This window comes from Stigmatopora nigra, chromosome 9 (assembly GCF_051989575.1).
Source record: "Stigmatopora nigra isolate UIUO_SnigA chromosome 9, RoL_Snig_1.1, whole genome shotgun sequence".
NCBI classification, from domain to species: Eukaryota; Metazoa; Chordata; class Actinopteri; order Syngnathiformes; family Syngnathidae; genus Stigmatopora; species Stigmatopora nigra.
Window position 1 is genome coordinate 11,603,002 of NC_135516.1, and position 13,464 is coordinate 11,616,465.

Sequence of the window (13,464 nt, forward strand, 5' to 3'; positions counted from 1 at the left end):
ACTTTTTTCCTGAAAAAAAACGACATAGTATAGTAAGGCTTTTTGCTTGAAAAAAACGACATAGTATAGTAAGGCTTTTTGCTTGAAAAAATGACAAAGTATAGTAAGGCTTTTTGCTTGAAAAAACGACATAGTATAGTAAGGCGTTTTGCTTTCAAAAACGGCATAGTATAGTAAGGCTTTTTGCTTGAAAAAAAACGACATAGTATAGTAAGGCTTTTTGCTTGAAAAAAACGACATAGTATAGTAAGGCGTTTTGCTTGAAAAAAACGACATAGTATAGTAAGGCTTTTGGCTTGAAAAAAACGACATAGTATAGTAAGGCTTTTTTCCTGAAAAAACGACATAGTATAGTAAGGCTTTTTGCTTGAAAAAACGACATAGTATAGTAAGGCTTTTTGCTTGAAAAAAAACGACATAGTATAGTAAGGCTTTTTTCCTGAAAAAACGACATAGTATAGTAAGGCTTTTTGCTTGAAAAAACGACATAGTATAGTAAGGCTTTTTCCCTGAAAAAAACGACACAGTATAGTAAGGCTTTTTGCTTGAAAAAACGACAAAGTATAGTAAGGCTTTTTGCTTGAAAAAACGACATAGTATAGTAAGGCGTTTTGCTTTCAAAAATGACATAGTATAGTAAGGCGTTTTGCTTGAAAAAAACGACATAGTATAGTAAGGCTTTTTGCTTGAAAAAAAACGACATAGTATAGTGAGGCTTTTTGCCTGAAAAAAACGACATAGTATAGTAAGGCTTTTTGCTTGAAAAAACGACATAGTATAGTAAGGCTTTTTTCCAGAAAAAAACGACATAGTATAGTAAGGCTTTTTGCTTGAAAAAAACGACATAGTATAGTAAGGCTTTTTGCTTGAAAAAACGACAAAGTATAGTAAGGCTTTTTGCTTTCAAAAACGACATAGTATAGTAAGGCGTTTTGCTTTCAAAAACGACATAGTATAGTAAGGCGTTTTGCTTGAAAAAAACGACATAGTATAGTAAGGCTTTTTGCTTGAAAAAACGACATAGTATAGTAAGGCGTTTTGCTTGAAAAAAACGACATAGTATAGTAAGGCTTTTGGCTTGAAAAAAACGACATAGTATAGTAAGGCTTTTTGCTTGAAAAAAACGACATAGTATAGTAAGGCTTTTTGGTTCAAAAAAACGACATAGTACAGTAAGGCTTTTTGCTTGAAAAAAACGACATAGTATAGTAAGGCTTTTTGCTTGAAAAAACGACATAGTATAGTAAGGCATTTTGCTTGAAAAAAACGACATAGTATAGTAAGGCTTTTTGCTTGAAAAAAACGACATAGTATAGTAAGGCTTTTTGCTTTCAAAAACGACATAGTATAGTAAGGCTTTTTGCTTGAAAAAAATGACATAGTATAGTAAGGCTTTTTGCTTGAAAAAACGACATAGTATAGTAAGGCGTTTTGCTTTCAAAAATGACATAGTATAGTAAGGCGTTTTGTTTGAAAAAAACGACATAGTATAGTAAGGCTTTTTGCTTGAAAAAAACGACATAGTATAGTAAGGCTTTTGGCTTGAAAAAAACGACATAGTATAGTAAGGCTTTTTGCTTGAAAAAAACGACATAGTATAGTAAGGCTTTTTGCTTGAAAAAAATGACATAGTATAGTAAGGCTTTTTGCTTGAAAAAACGACATAGTATAGTAAGGCTTTTTGGTTAAAAAAAACGACATAGTACAGTAAGGCTTTTTGCTTGAAAAAAACGACATAGTATAGTAAGGCTTTTTGCTTGAAAAAACGACATAGTATAGTAAGGCATTTTGCTTGAAAAAAACGACATAGTATAGTAAGGCTTTTTGCTTGAAAAAAACGACATAGTATAGTAAGGCTTTTTGCTTTCAAAAACGACATAGTATAGTAAGGCTTTTTGCTTGAAAAAAATGACATAGTATAGTAAGGCTTTTTGCTTGAAAAAACGACATAGTATAGTAAGGCGTTTTGCTTGAAAAAAACGACATAGTATAGTAAGGCTTTTTGCTTGAAAAAACGACAAAGTATAGTAAGGCTTTTTGCTTGAAAAAACGACATAGTATAGTAAGGCGTTTTGCTTTCAAAAACGACATAGTATAGTAAGGCGTTTTGCTTGAAAAAAACGACATAGTATAGTAAGGCTTTTTGCTTGAAAAAACGACATAGTATAGTAAGGCGTTTTGCTTGAAAAAAACGACATAGTATAGTAAGGCTTTTGGCTTGAAAAAAACGACATAGTATAGTAAGGCTTTTTGCTTGAAAAAAACGACATAGTATAGTAAGGCTTTTTGCTTGAAAAAAATGACATAGTATAGTTAGGCTTTTTGCTTGAAAAAACGACATAGTATAGTAAGGCTTTTTGGTTCAAAAAAACGACATAGTACAGTAAGGCTTTTTGCTTGAAAAAAACGACATAGTATAGTAAGGCTTTTTGCTTGAAAAAACGACATAGTATAGTAAGGCATTTTGCTTGAAAAAAACGACATAGTATAGTAAGGCTTTTTGCTTGAAAAAAACGACATAGTATAGTAAGGCTTTTTGCTTTCAAAAACGACATAGTATAGTAAGGCTTTTTGCTTGAAAAAAATGACATAGTATAGTAAGGCTTTTTGCTTGAAAAAAACGACATAGTATAGTAAGGCGTTTTGCTTGAAAAAAACGACATAGTATAGTAAGGCTTTTGGCTTGAAAAAAACGACATAGTATAGTAAGGCTTTTTTCCTGAAAAAACGACATAGTATAGTAAGGCTTTTTGCTTGAAAAAACGACATAGTATAGTAAGGCTTTTTCCCTGAAAAAAACGACACAGTATAGTAAGGCGTTTTGCCTGAAAAAAACGACATAGTATAGTAAGGCTTTTTGCTTGAAAAAAAACGACATAGTATAGTAAGGCGTTTTGCTTGAAAAAAACGACATAGTATTGTAAGGCTTTTTGCTTGAAAAAACGACATAGTATAGTCAGGCTTTTTGCTTGAAAAAAACGACATAGTATAGTAAGGCTTTTTGCTTGAAAAAAAACGACATAGTATAGTAAGGCTTTTTGCTTGAAAAAAAACGACATAGTATAGTAAGGCTTTTTGCTTGAAAAAAACGACATAGTATAGTAAGGCTTTTTGCTTGAAAAAAACGACATAGTATAGTAAGGCGTTTTGCTTGAAAAAAACGACATAGTATAGTAAGGCTTTTTGCCTGAAAAAAACAACATAGTATAGTAAGGCTTTTTGCTTGAAAAAAACGACATAGTATAGTAAGGCTTTTTGCTTGAAAAAAACGACATAGTATTGTAAGGCTTTTTGCTTGAAAAAACGACATAGTATAGTCAGGCTTTTTGCTTGAAAAAAACGACATAGTATAGTAAGGCTTTTTGCTTGAAAAAAAACGACATAGTATAGTAAGGCTTTTTTTCTGAAAAAAACGACATAGTATAGTAAGGCTTTTTGCTTGAAAAAAACGACATAGTATAGTAAGGCTTTTTGCTTGAAAAAACGACATAGTATAGTAAGGCTTTTTGCTTGAAAAAAACAACATAGTATAGTAAGGCTTTTTGCTTGAAAAAAACGACATAGTATAGTAAGGCTTTTTGCTTGAAAAAAACGACATAGTATAGTAAGGCTTTTTGCTTGAAAAAAAACGACATAGTATAGTAAGGCTTTTTGCTTGAAAAAAAACGACATAGTATAGTAAGGCTTTTTGCTTGAAAAAAACGACATAGTATAGTAAGGCGTTTTGCTTGAAAAAAACGACATAGTATAGTAAGGCCTTTTACTTGAAAGAATGACATAGTATAGTAAGGCATTTTCATCCACCACTGAACACTTATTCAGTTAGACACTCAGCCATTAGAACATATTCTTTTGCCTGCACTGGGATTTGAACCCAGACCACAGATGTGGGAGACTGATGACTTATCCACTGGGCCACCACCCTGTGAGAGAAAGCAGTAGTACTTGTACTTTTATCTTTTTCATTTACCTGAATAATATTGGGAAAATCTTTGCCTGCACTGGGAATTGAACCCAGGACCACAGATGTGGTAGACTGATGACTTATCCACTAGGCCACCACCCTGTGAGTGAAAGTGGTAGTACTTATACTTTTACCTCTGTCATTTACCTGACTAATATTGGGAAAATCTTTGCCTGCACTTGGAATTGAACCCAGGACCACAGATGTGGTAGACTGATGACTTATCCACTAGGCCACCACCCTGTGAGAGAATGAAGTAGTACTTGTACTTTTGTCTTATCCATTTACCTGAATAATATTGGGAAAATATCTGCATGCACTGGGAATCGAACCCAGGACCACAGATGTGGTAGACTGATGACTTATCCACTAGGCCACGACCCTGTGAGAGAATGAAGTAGTATTTGTACTTTTGTCTTATCCATTTACCTGAATAATATTGGGAAAATATCTGCATGCACTGGGAATCGAACCCAGGACCACAGATGTGGTAGACTGATGATTTATCCACTAGGCCACCATCCTGTGAGAAAATGAAGTAGTACTTGTACTTTTGTCTTATCCATTTACCTGAATAATATTGGGAAAATCTCTGCATGCACTGGGAATCGAACCCAGGACCACAGATGTGGTAGACTGATGACTTATCCACTGGGCCACCACCCTGTGAGAGAAAGAAGTAGTACTTGTACTTTTATCTCATTCATTTACCTGAATAATATTGGGAAAATCTTTGCATACACCGGGATTTGTACCCAGGACCACAGATGTGTTAGACTGATGACTTATCCACTGGGCCACCACCCTGTAAGAGAAAGAAGTAGTACTTGTACTTTTATCCTTTCCATTTCCCTGAATAATATTGGGAAAATATTTGCATGCAATGGGAATTGAACCTAGGACCACAGATGTGGGAGACTGATGACTTATCCACTGGGCCACCACCCTGAGACAGAAAGCTGTAGTACTTGTACTTTTATCCCTTTCACTTACCTGAATAATAGTGGAAAAATATTTGCAAGGTTGTAGGATTTGAACCCATGACCCAAGAGTTGGCAGACTGATGACTTATCTTATCAAAAAAACGACATAGTACAGTAAGGCTTTTTGCTTGAAAAAAACGACATAGTATAGTAAGGCTTTTTGCTTGAAAAAACGACATAGTATAGTAAGGCATTTTGCTTGAAAAAAACGACATAGTATAGTAAGGCGTTTTGCTTGAAAAAAACGACATAGTATAGTAAGGCTTTTGGCTTGAAAAAAACGACATAGTATAGTAAGGCTTTTTGCTTGAAAAAACGACATAGTATACTAAGGCTTTTTGCTTTAAAAAACGACATAGTATAGTAATGCTTTTTGCTTGAAAAAAAACGACATAGTATAGTAAGGCTTTTTGCTTGAAAAAAAACGACATAGTATAGTAAAGCTTTTTTCTTTAAAAAAACAACATAGTACAAAAAACAACATAGTATAGTAAGACTTTTTGCTTTAAAAAACGACATAGTATAGTAAGGCTTTTTTCTTTAAAAAAAACAACATAGTACAAAAACGACATAGTATAGTAAGGCTTTTTTTCTTTAAAAAAAACAACATAGTACAAAAAAACGACATAGTATAGTAAGGCTTTTTGCTTTAAAAAACGACATAGTATAGTAAGGCTTTTTTTTAAAAACGACATAGTATAGTAAGGCTTTTTTCGTTAAAAAAACAACATAGTACAAAAAAACGACATAGTATAGTAAGGCTTTTTGCTTTAAAAAACGCATAGTACAAAAAACGACATAGTATAGTAAGGCTTTTTTCTTTAAAAAACGACAAAGTATAGTAAGGCTTTTTTCTTTAAAAACGACATAGTATAGTAAGGCTTTTTTCTTTAAAAAACAACATAGTACAAAAAACGACATAGTATAGTAAGGCTTTTTGCTTTGAAAAAAACAACATAGTACAAAAAACGACATAGTATAGTAAGACTTTTTGCTTAAAAAAAACAACATAGTATACTAAGGCTTTTTGCTTTAAAAAACGACATAGTATAGTAAGGCTTTTTGCTTTGAAAAAAACAACATAGTACAAAAAACGACATAGTATAGTAAGGCTTTTTGCTTAAAAAAACAACATAGTATACTTAGGCTTTTTGCTTTGAAAAACGACATAGTATAGTAAGGCTTTTTTCTTTAAAAAACGACATAGTACAAAAAACGACATAGTATAGTAAGGCTTTTTGCTTTAAAAAACGACATAGAATAGTAAGGCTTTTTTCTTTAAAAACAACTTAATATAGTAAGGCTTTTTGCTTTAAAAAACAACATAGTACAAAAAACGACATAGTATAGTAAGGCTTTTTTCTTTAAAAAAACAACATAGTACAAAAAACGACATAGTATAGTAAGGCTTTTTTCTTTAAAAAAACGACATCGTATAGTTAGGCTTTTTTCTTTAAAAAGAACAACATAGTAAAAAAAACGACATAGTATAGTAAGGCTTTTTGCTTTGAAAAAAACAACATTTTACAAAAAACGACATAGTATAGTAAGGCTTTTTGCTTAAAAAAACAACATAGTATACTAAGGCTTTTTGCTTTAAAAAACGACATAGTATAGTACGGCTTTTTTCTTTAAAAAACTACATAGTACAAAAAACGACATAGTATAGTAAGGCTTTTTGCTTTAAAAAACGACATAGTATAGTAAGGCTTTTTGCTTGAAAAAAAACGACATAGTATAGTAAGACTTTTTGCTTTAAAAAACGACATAGTATAGTAAGGCTTTTTTCTTTAAAAAAAACAACATAGTACAAAAACGACATAGTATAGTAAGGCTTTTTTTCTTTAAAAAAACAACATAGTACAAAAAACGACATAGTATAGTAAGGCTTTTTGCTTTAAAAAACGACATAGTATAGTAAGGCTTTTTTTTAAAAACGACATAGTATAGTAAGGCTTTTTTCGTTAAAAAAACAACATAGTACAAAAAACGACATAGTATAGTAAGGCTTTTTGCTTTAAAAAACGCATAGTACAAAAAACGACATAGTATAGTAAGGCTTTTTTCTTTAAAAAACGACAAAGTATAGTAAGGCTTTTTTCTTTAAAAACGACATAGTATAGTAAGGCTTTTTTCTTTAAAAAACAACATAGTACAAAAAACGACATAGTATAGTAAGGCTTTTTGCTTTGAAAAAAACAACATAGTACAAAAAACGACATAGTATAGTAAGGCTTTTTGCTTAAAAAAAACAACATAGTATACTAAGGCTTTTTGCTTTAAAAAACGACATAGTATAGTAAGGCTTTTTGCTTTGAAAAAAACAACATAGTACAAAAAACGACATAGTATAGTAAGGCTTTTTGCTTAAAAAAACAACATAGTATACTTAGGCTTTTTGCTTTAAAAAACGACATAGTATAGTAAGGCTTTTTTCTTTAAAAAACGACAGTACAAAAAACGACATAGTATAGTAAGGCTTTTTGCTTTAAAAAACGACATAGAATAGTAAGGCTTTTTTCTTTAAAAACAACTTAATATAGTAAGGCTTTTTGCTTTAAAAAACAACATAGTACAAAAAACGACATAGTATAGTAAGGCTTTTTTCTTTAAAAAAAACAACATAGTACAAAAAACGACATAGTATAGTAAGGCTTTTTTCTTTAAAAAAACGACATCGTATAGTTAGGCTTTTTTCTTTAAAAAGAACAACATAGTAAAAAAAACGACATAGTATAGTAAGGCTTTTTGCTTTGAAAAAAACAACATTTTACAAAAAACGACATAGTATAGTAAGGCTTTTTGCTTAAAAAAACAACATAGTATACTAAGGCTTTTTGCTTTAAAAAACGACATAGTATAGTACGGCTTTTTTCTTTAAAAAACTACATAGTACAAAAAACGACATAGTATAGTAAGGCTTTTTGCTTTAAAAAACGACATTGTATAGTAAGGCTTTTTTCTTTAAAAAAACAACATAGTACAAAAAACGACATAGTATAAGAAGGCTTTTTGCTTTGGAAAAAACAACATACTACAAAAAACGACATAGTATAGTAAGGCTTTTTGCTTTAAAAAACGACATAGTATAGTAAGGCTTTTTTCTTTAAAAAACGACATAGTACAAAAAACGACATAGTATAGTAAGGCTTTTTTCTTTAAAAAAAACAACATTGTACAAAAAACGACATAGTATAAAAAATGAAATAGTATAGTAGGGCTCTTTTCTTTAAAATGACATAGTATAGTAAGACTTTTTACTCAAAAGAATGACAAACTGGTTGAACACATAGGTCTACTGTTATTCTAAGGAAATTTTAATCAACATCCAAGTCCCCTATTTTCTCCTTCAAACTCACGGACGGCTGCTTCAAATCTTTTTGATCTCGGGTGAGCTTTGAAGCAGGCTTTGCTAACCGCCATTTCCGACTTGTGTTTCTATCGATCTGTTTCACCCTTGTATTTGTTCCCATGTCCCACCCATTTTTTAAGGGTGGAGTTTTCATCACTATATTTTTACTGACAGATTATAAATAAAATCCACATTCTTGCTTTCGTCAATAAATAACCTTAACAATTACAAGTTACTGGGAGAGTATTGAGTACATTTTCTAGATTACTACTGCAATGTAGTTTGATTTTCTTACCAATAAATCTCTAAAATAATACAACTGTTGTATTTTGCAGCAAAACGATGGTCAGTTTACAGTGATCCAATTGGTGGGAATGATGCGTGGAATCTCAGCCGGCATGAAATATCTCTCAGAGATGAACTACGTGCATCGAGACTTGGCCGCACGAAACATTCTGGTCAACAGCAACCTTGTGTGTAAAGTATCAGACTTTGGCCTATCTCGCTACCTGCAAGAGGACACCTCCGATCCCAGCTACACTAGCTCGTTGGTGAGTACTACTCTGAGATTCAGTATACTATTACGTTTAATTTTCAACTGGTATTCCAATCACAAACCTGTCCAATGAGATTTGTGTCATCCAAACAATATTCTGTTGGAGTTCACAAAGTGCAAAGTTTTCCCAGAGCTCACGGCACTTTCTTCCTTCTCCTTATCATCAGTCCCTCTTTCCTATGCTCTGTTGCCACGGGCCATGGTTCTGCTTCTGTCACTTCTTCATTAGTGTGGAGACAAGCCTCCTCTGGGAAGGCTTCTCTTTCCTTGACATGCCCAAAGTGCATGGAAACCAAAGGGCAAGGCGCCCTCTCTCCAACTGACAGTTCCCATCTCTTCCGAATGCGTGTTTGCCTAACTCCTTCTCTTTCACTCATCGTTCATTATTACTGAGGCATCATGGGAGGTTTTGGCTTCTCATTACCTCCTCCACACCACAGATCTGTAATTATCAGAAGCCATTCGTTAGTTCATCGAATGCCACTTTTTATTCTCGTTCAAAACACATTCAGGCAACCTCATGAACACAAAACTAACATGAAGACTCCTATAGTGGGTGTCTGGATGTGTAATTAATGGTAAGTGTTTTCTATGTGTTACTTTTATCTAGTTACCGTATTTTCACGACTATAAGGCGCACTGCATTATAAGGTGCACCCTCAATGAATGACATTTTTTTCCATATATAAGGCGCACTGTATTATAAGGCGCACTGGATTATAAGGTGCACTGTATTATAAGGTGCACTGTATTATAAGGCGCACTGGATTATAAGGTGCACTGTATTATAAGGCGCACTGGATTATAAGGCGCACTGGATTATAAAGTGCACTGTATTATAAGGCGCACTGGATTATAAAGCGCACTGGATTATAAGGTGCACTGTCTATTTTGGAGAAAATTTAAGACTTTTAAGTGCGTCTTATAGTCGTGAAAATTCGGTATCCCTAATTTCATATATTTTAAGGTTGGAGTACAAATGAACTGATGTTTTTTTTTTTTTTTTTTGGAGAATCCATAATGTTTACTAATAGCAGAATTTGAAAGACAAATTGAGGTTGAGTTTATACACAGAAGTACTGAATACAAAATGTGTCCATAAAGTTCAATGGATAATGTCATACAATATATATTTAAAGACCAAACTATCAGTTTTCCCCTACAGTTTGAAACAGATGAACTAGTATACCTACAAAAGCATATAAACAATTCAGAATGTCTTTAAACATTGTGCCTGCTAACAACGCCTTGAGCGTAAGACAGATTCAGAGAACAGCAACAACCCCCTCTATTAAGGGGCCCTGGCTGCATGAGTTTTTTTCCCCCTCCTTCATTCCCAAGATCAACGGGCTCATCAAGGGGACCTGTTTTGAAGACTTCAAGATGGCAATGACAATAGAGCTACTGAGAATTTAGAAGGAATCCTTTGAGACTGCTTGAAAATAGTGCTGAAAAAGGCTGGGAACGTTTATTATACTCAAAAAATGTACTTTGCTTTTGGAGCCAGTCGTTTCCTAGATGTTGTTTCATATCTGGCATTTCACCCTTCTTTTGTTTACTTTTCTCAGTTAGCCTCATGGACATTTAATGTTAATTAGGTTTTCTTTACGCTCTGATTATACAGAATATTGTTACTTCTATGATAGAACTGTATATATTACGGGTGGATATGAATATTAATACTTTATACTATGAAAGGGGCTCTATTTTAGGACTGCTTTGTGATGTATTTGACACATGCAGGTAGTAAGTAGTCTGCCTGGAGGCTCAAAAGAAAGACTTCTTAAAATATATATTTTTTTAATTTCATTCGCATGAAAGGTTTTCATTTCTCTTCCAAAATAGTTCTTTTCATCTCTCTTAAAAAACAAAAACAACACTATGTCACTCACTTGAGTTCAGCAAACCCTAAAGGTACCGTATTTTCACGACTATAAGGCGCACGCATTATAAGGCGCACCCTCAATGAATGACATTTTTCCATATATAAGGCGCACTGCACTGTATTATAAGGTGCACTGTATTATAAGACGCACTGTATTATAAGGCGCACTGTATTATAAGGCGCACTGTATTATAAGGCGCACTGTATTATAAGGCGCACTGTATTATAAGGTACACTGTATTATAAGGCGCACTGTCTATTTTGGAGAAAATTTAAGACTTTTAAGTGCGCCTTATAGTCATGAAAATACGGTAAATAATGCTTTTATACATTACTGAGAATCCTAAGGATAGTTCATTAAGACTTCCTTGTTATAAAGATCTTTCCTCTAACGTATTTAAAGCGGACATGCAAACAAGCTTCAGGGGATATTGGGGGTTTGTGTCTCATACACACACGGTTTTACAGCGTAATTAAGCGAGCCACGCTCGCCTTCCCTTCATGACCTGCTCGGTTGGCTATGACCTGTCGCAACCAATCAGCAAGCGAGACTGCTGCTGCAGACAAGGCCGAGGGAGTTGGGGAAAATTAAATTGCGCTAACATGCGGTGATTTACATTGGCATCGACCTACTCCCCGGGCAAATTAATCTCCTTCTTTGACACTTCTTTTTCTATGCAGTGTTTGGCACTGCAATTACTGTACATGCGTTTTGGTACGATGTATAGTCAAGGGGGACTGGCTGGTCATTGTGTTTAACATGAACATGGGTTCACGTTGAGGCTATGTTGTGAGGTGTTCGTATACAGTGTGAGTAGGTATACCGTTGTAAGGGGGCATAGGACAAAAGGATTTGTTTACTGTAGATATAAAAATTATGCCTAGACTTGATCAGTACTTTTAAATGAAGGTGTACAACAGGGTTTTCCCAAATGTTTGACTCGATTTTGCAGGGCAATAATTTTGAGAATTTTCATTAAAATTAGCTCAAATTTTCACTGTTTGTGTAGAAACGCTTCTAGTTTTTGTTTGTAACGTTTGGCAGTTCCATCGTTTATGGTTAAGAAATCGTGTCAAATTTTCACTGTTGGTCAAGAAACGTTTCTAGTTTTTGTTTGTAACGTTTGGCAGTTCCATCTTTTCAGGTTAAGAAATGGTGTCGAATTTTCACTGCTGGTCAAGAAACGTTTATAGTTTTTGTTTGTAAAGTTCGGCAGTTCCATCTTTTCAGGTTAAGAAATGGTGTACAATTCAAAAGAAACAGCATTTTGCATGATACAGTATGACAGACTAAGTCACTGCAGACTGCAGCATGCCTTCTTCACAAATTTTGCAAAGAAGGCACCAACTACAAAACAAATTAAGACTAGACCGCAAAATGTTCAAGAAAAGGGCTGTTTTTGCTTACCTAAATCACCAGGACAGACATCGACATCAACAGAGACAGTTCGTGAAGCCTTCTTGCGTAGTCCTCTGAAGTGTATTAGAAGAACAAGTGTGCAAACCCACATTGCAAGGTTCCAATCCAGGTCAGTCCACCTGTGTGGAGTTTGTCCTGCGATAGGAAAACCTATACATTTGGTGCCAAGTCCTAAAATGTTTTGAGGTTGGTGCCTTCTTTGCAAACTTTGTGAAGAAAGGCACTGTCTTCGGTGACTTCGGAGTCCAAGCATACTCTAACACACCAAATGCCTTTTCTTTTGAATTGAAAGGCATTTCTTAACCTGAAAAGATAGAAATGTCAAATGTTACACACAAAAACTAGAAACATTTCTACACAAACTGTGAAAATTTGAGGTCATTAGAACAAAAATTGTCAAAATGATTGGTCTACGAAATGAGGTCAAACATTTTCCCCATATGATGGTGTGGTAAACACATCATTACCATTATTTTCTGTGCATACTCTATTTCTGTATGTTTGTGGACAAACACAAAGAGTATACATCTTCAAGTACCTTTTGCCATTGGCGTATTTGTCTGTGTCATTGGGGTGGAAAGAGGTTGAAAGGCGAGGTCATACGGAGTTTGCAACAAAGCTCGTCTGCCCGCAACCCAATCGACATTTTGTCCGTTCTGCTTCACTAGTCACACGATGTGAAATGTGCTGCTGTTTTCTGTCACTTGGCTGCTTTCTATTTGCATCATTTTACCCTGACAGACGCTGGCCGTGTGCTCCAATTTGAAGTGAACATTTTTGCTATATAGATTTTTTACAGGTGCTTTTCCACTTTCAATCAAATATGTGCTATTTAATTTTTTTAAGGCAATACTGTCATCACGACCAATTAAATGGTGCTCAGATGTTGTATACTGTTGTATACTGATGAGTATACTGTTGAAACCTGCTGTCAAAATTATATTTATTAGAGAGAGTTTAATATCTAAGTACTGCTTAAAATTTGAGTACTGTTGAAAACAGTAGTTATTTAGATTAACTTTCTCTCATGAATATAATTTTGAGAGCTGGTTTTAACAGTACCTAGATATTAAAAAATATTTAGATATTAAACAGTACTTAGATATTAAAAATATTTAGATATTAAAACAGTACTGAGATATTAAACAGAACTTCGATATTAAACAGTACTTCGATATTAAACAGTACTTAGATATCGAACAGTACTTAGATATTAAACAGTACTTAGATATCAAACAGTACTTGGATATCGAACAGTACTTAGATATTAAACAGTACTTAGATATCAAACAGTACTTGGATAT

General features: G+C 33.8%; 1 protein-coding gene across 2 annotated transcripts in view; it reads left to right on the forward strand.

Moving 5' to 3' along the window:
- ephb1 (EPH receptor B1) overlaps positions 1-13,464 on the forward strand; it is a 104,288-nt gene that overhangs the window by 79,291 nt on the left and 11,533 nt on the right. For both annotated transcript variants that reach the window (XM_077723981.1, XM_077723982.1), the window contains exon 12: positions 8,635-8,850. In XM_077723981.1, the coding sequence (XP_077580107.1) occupies positions 8,635-8,850 (216 nt within the window). The remainder of the gene's footprint in view (positions 1-8,634; positions 8,851-13,464) is intronic.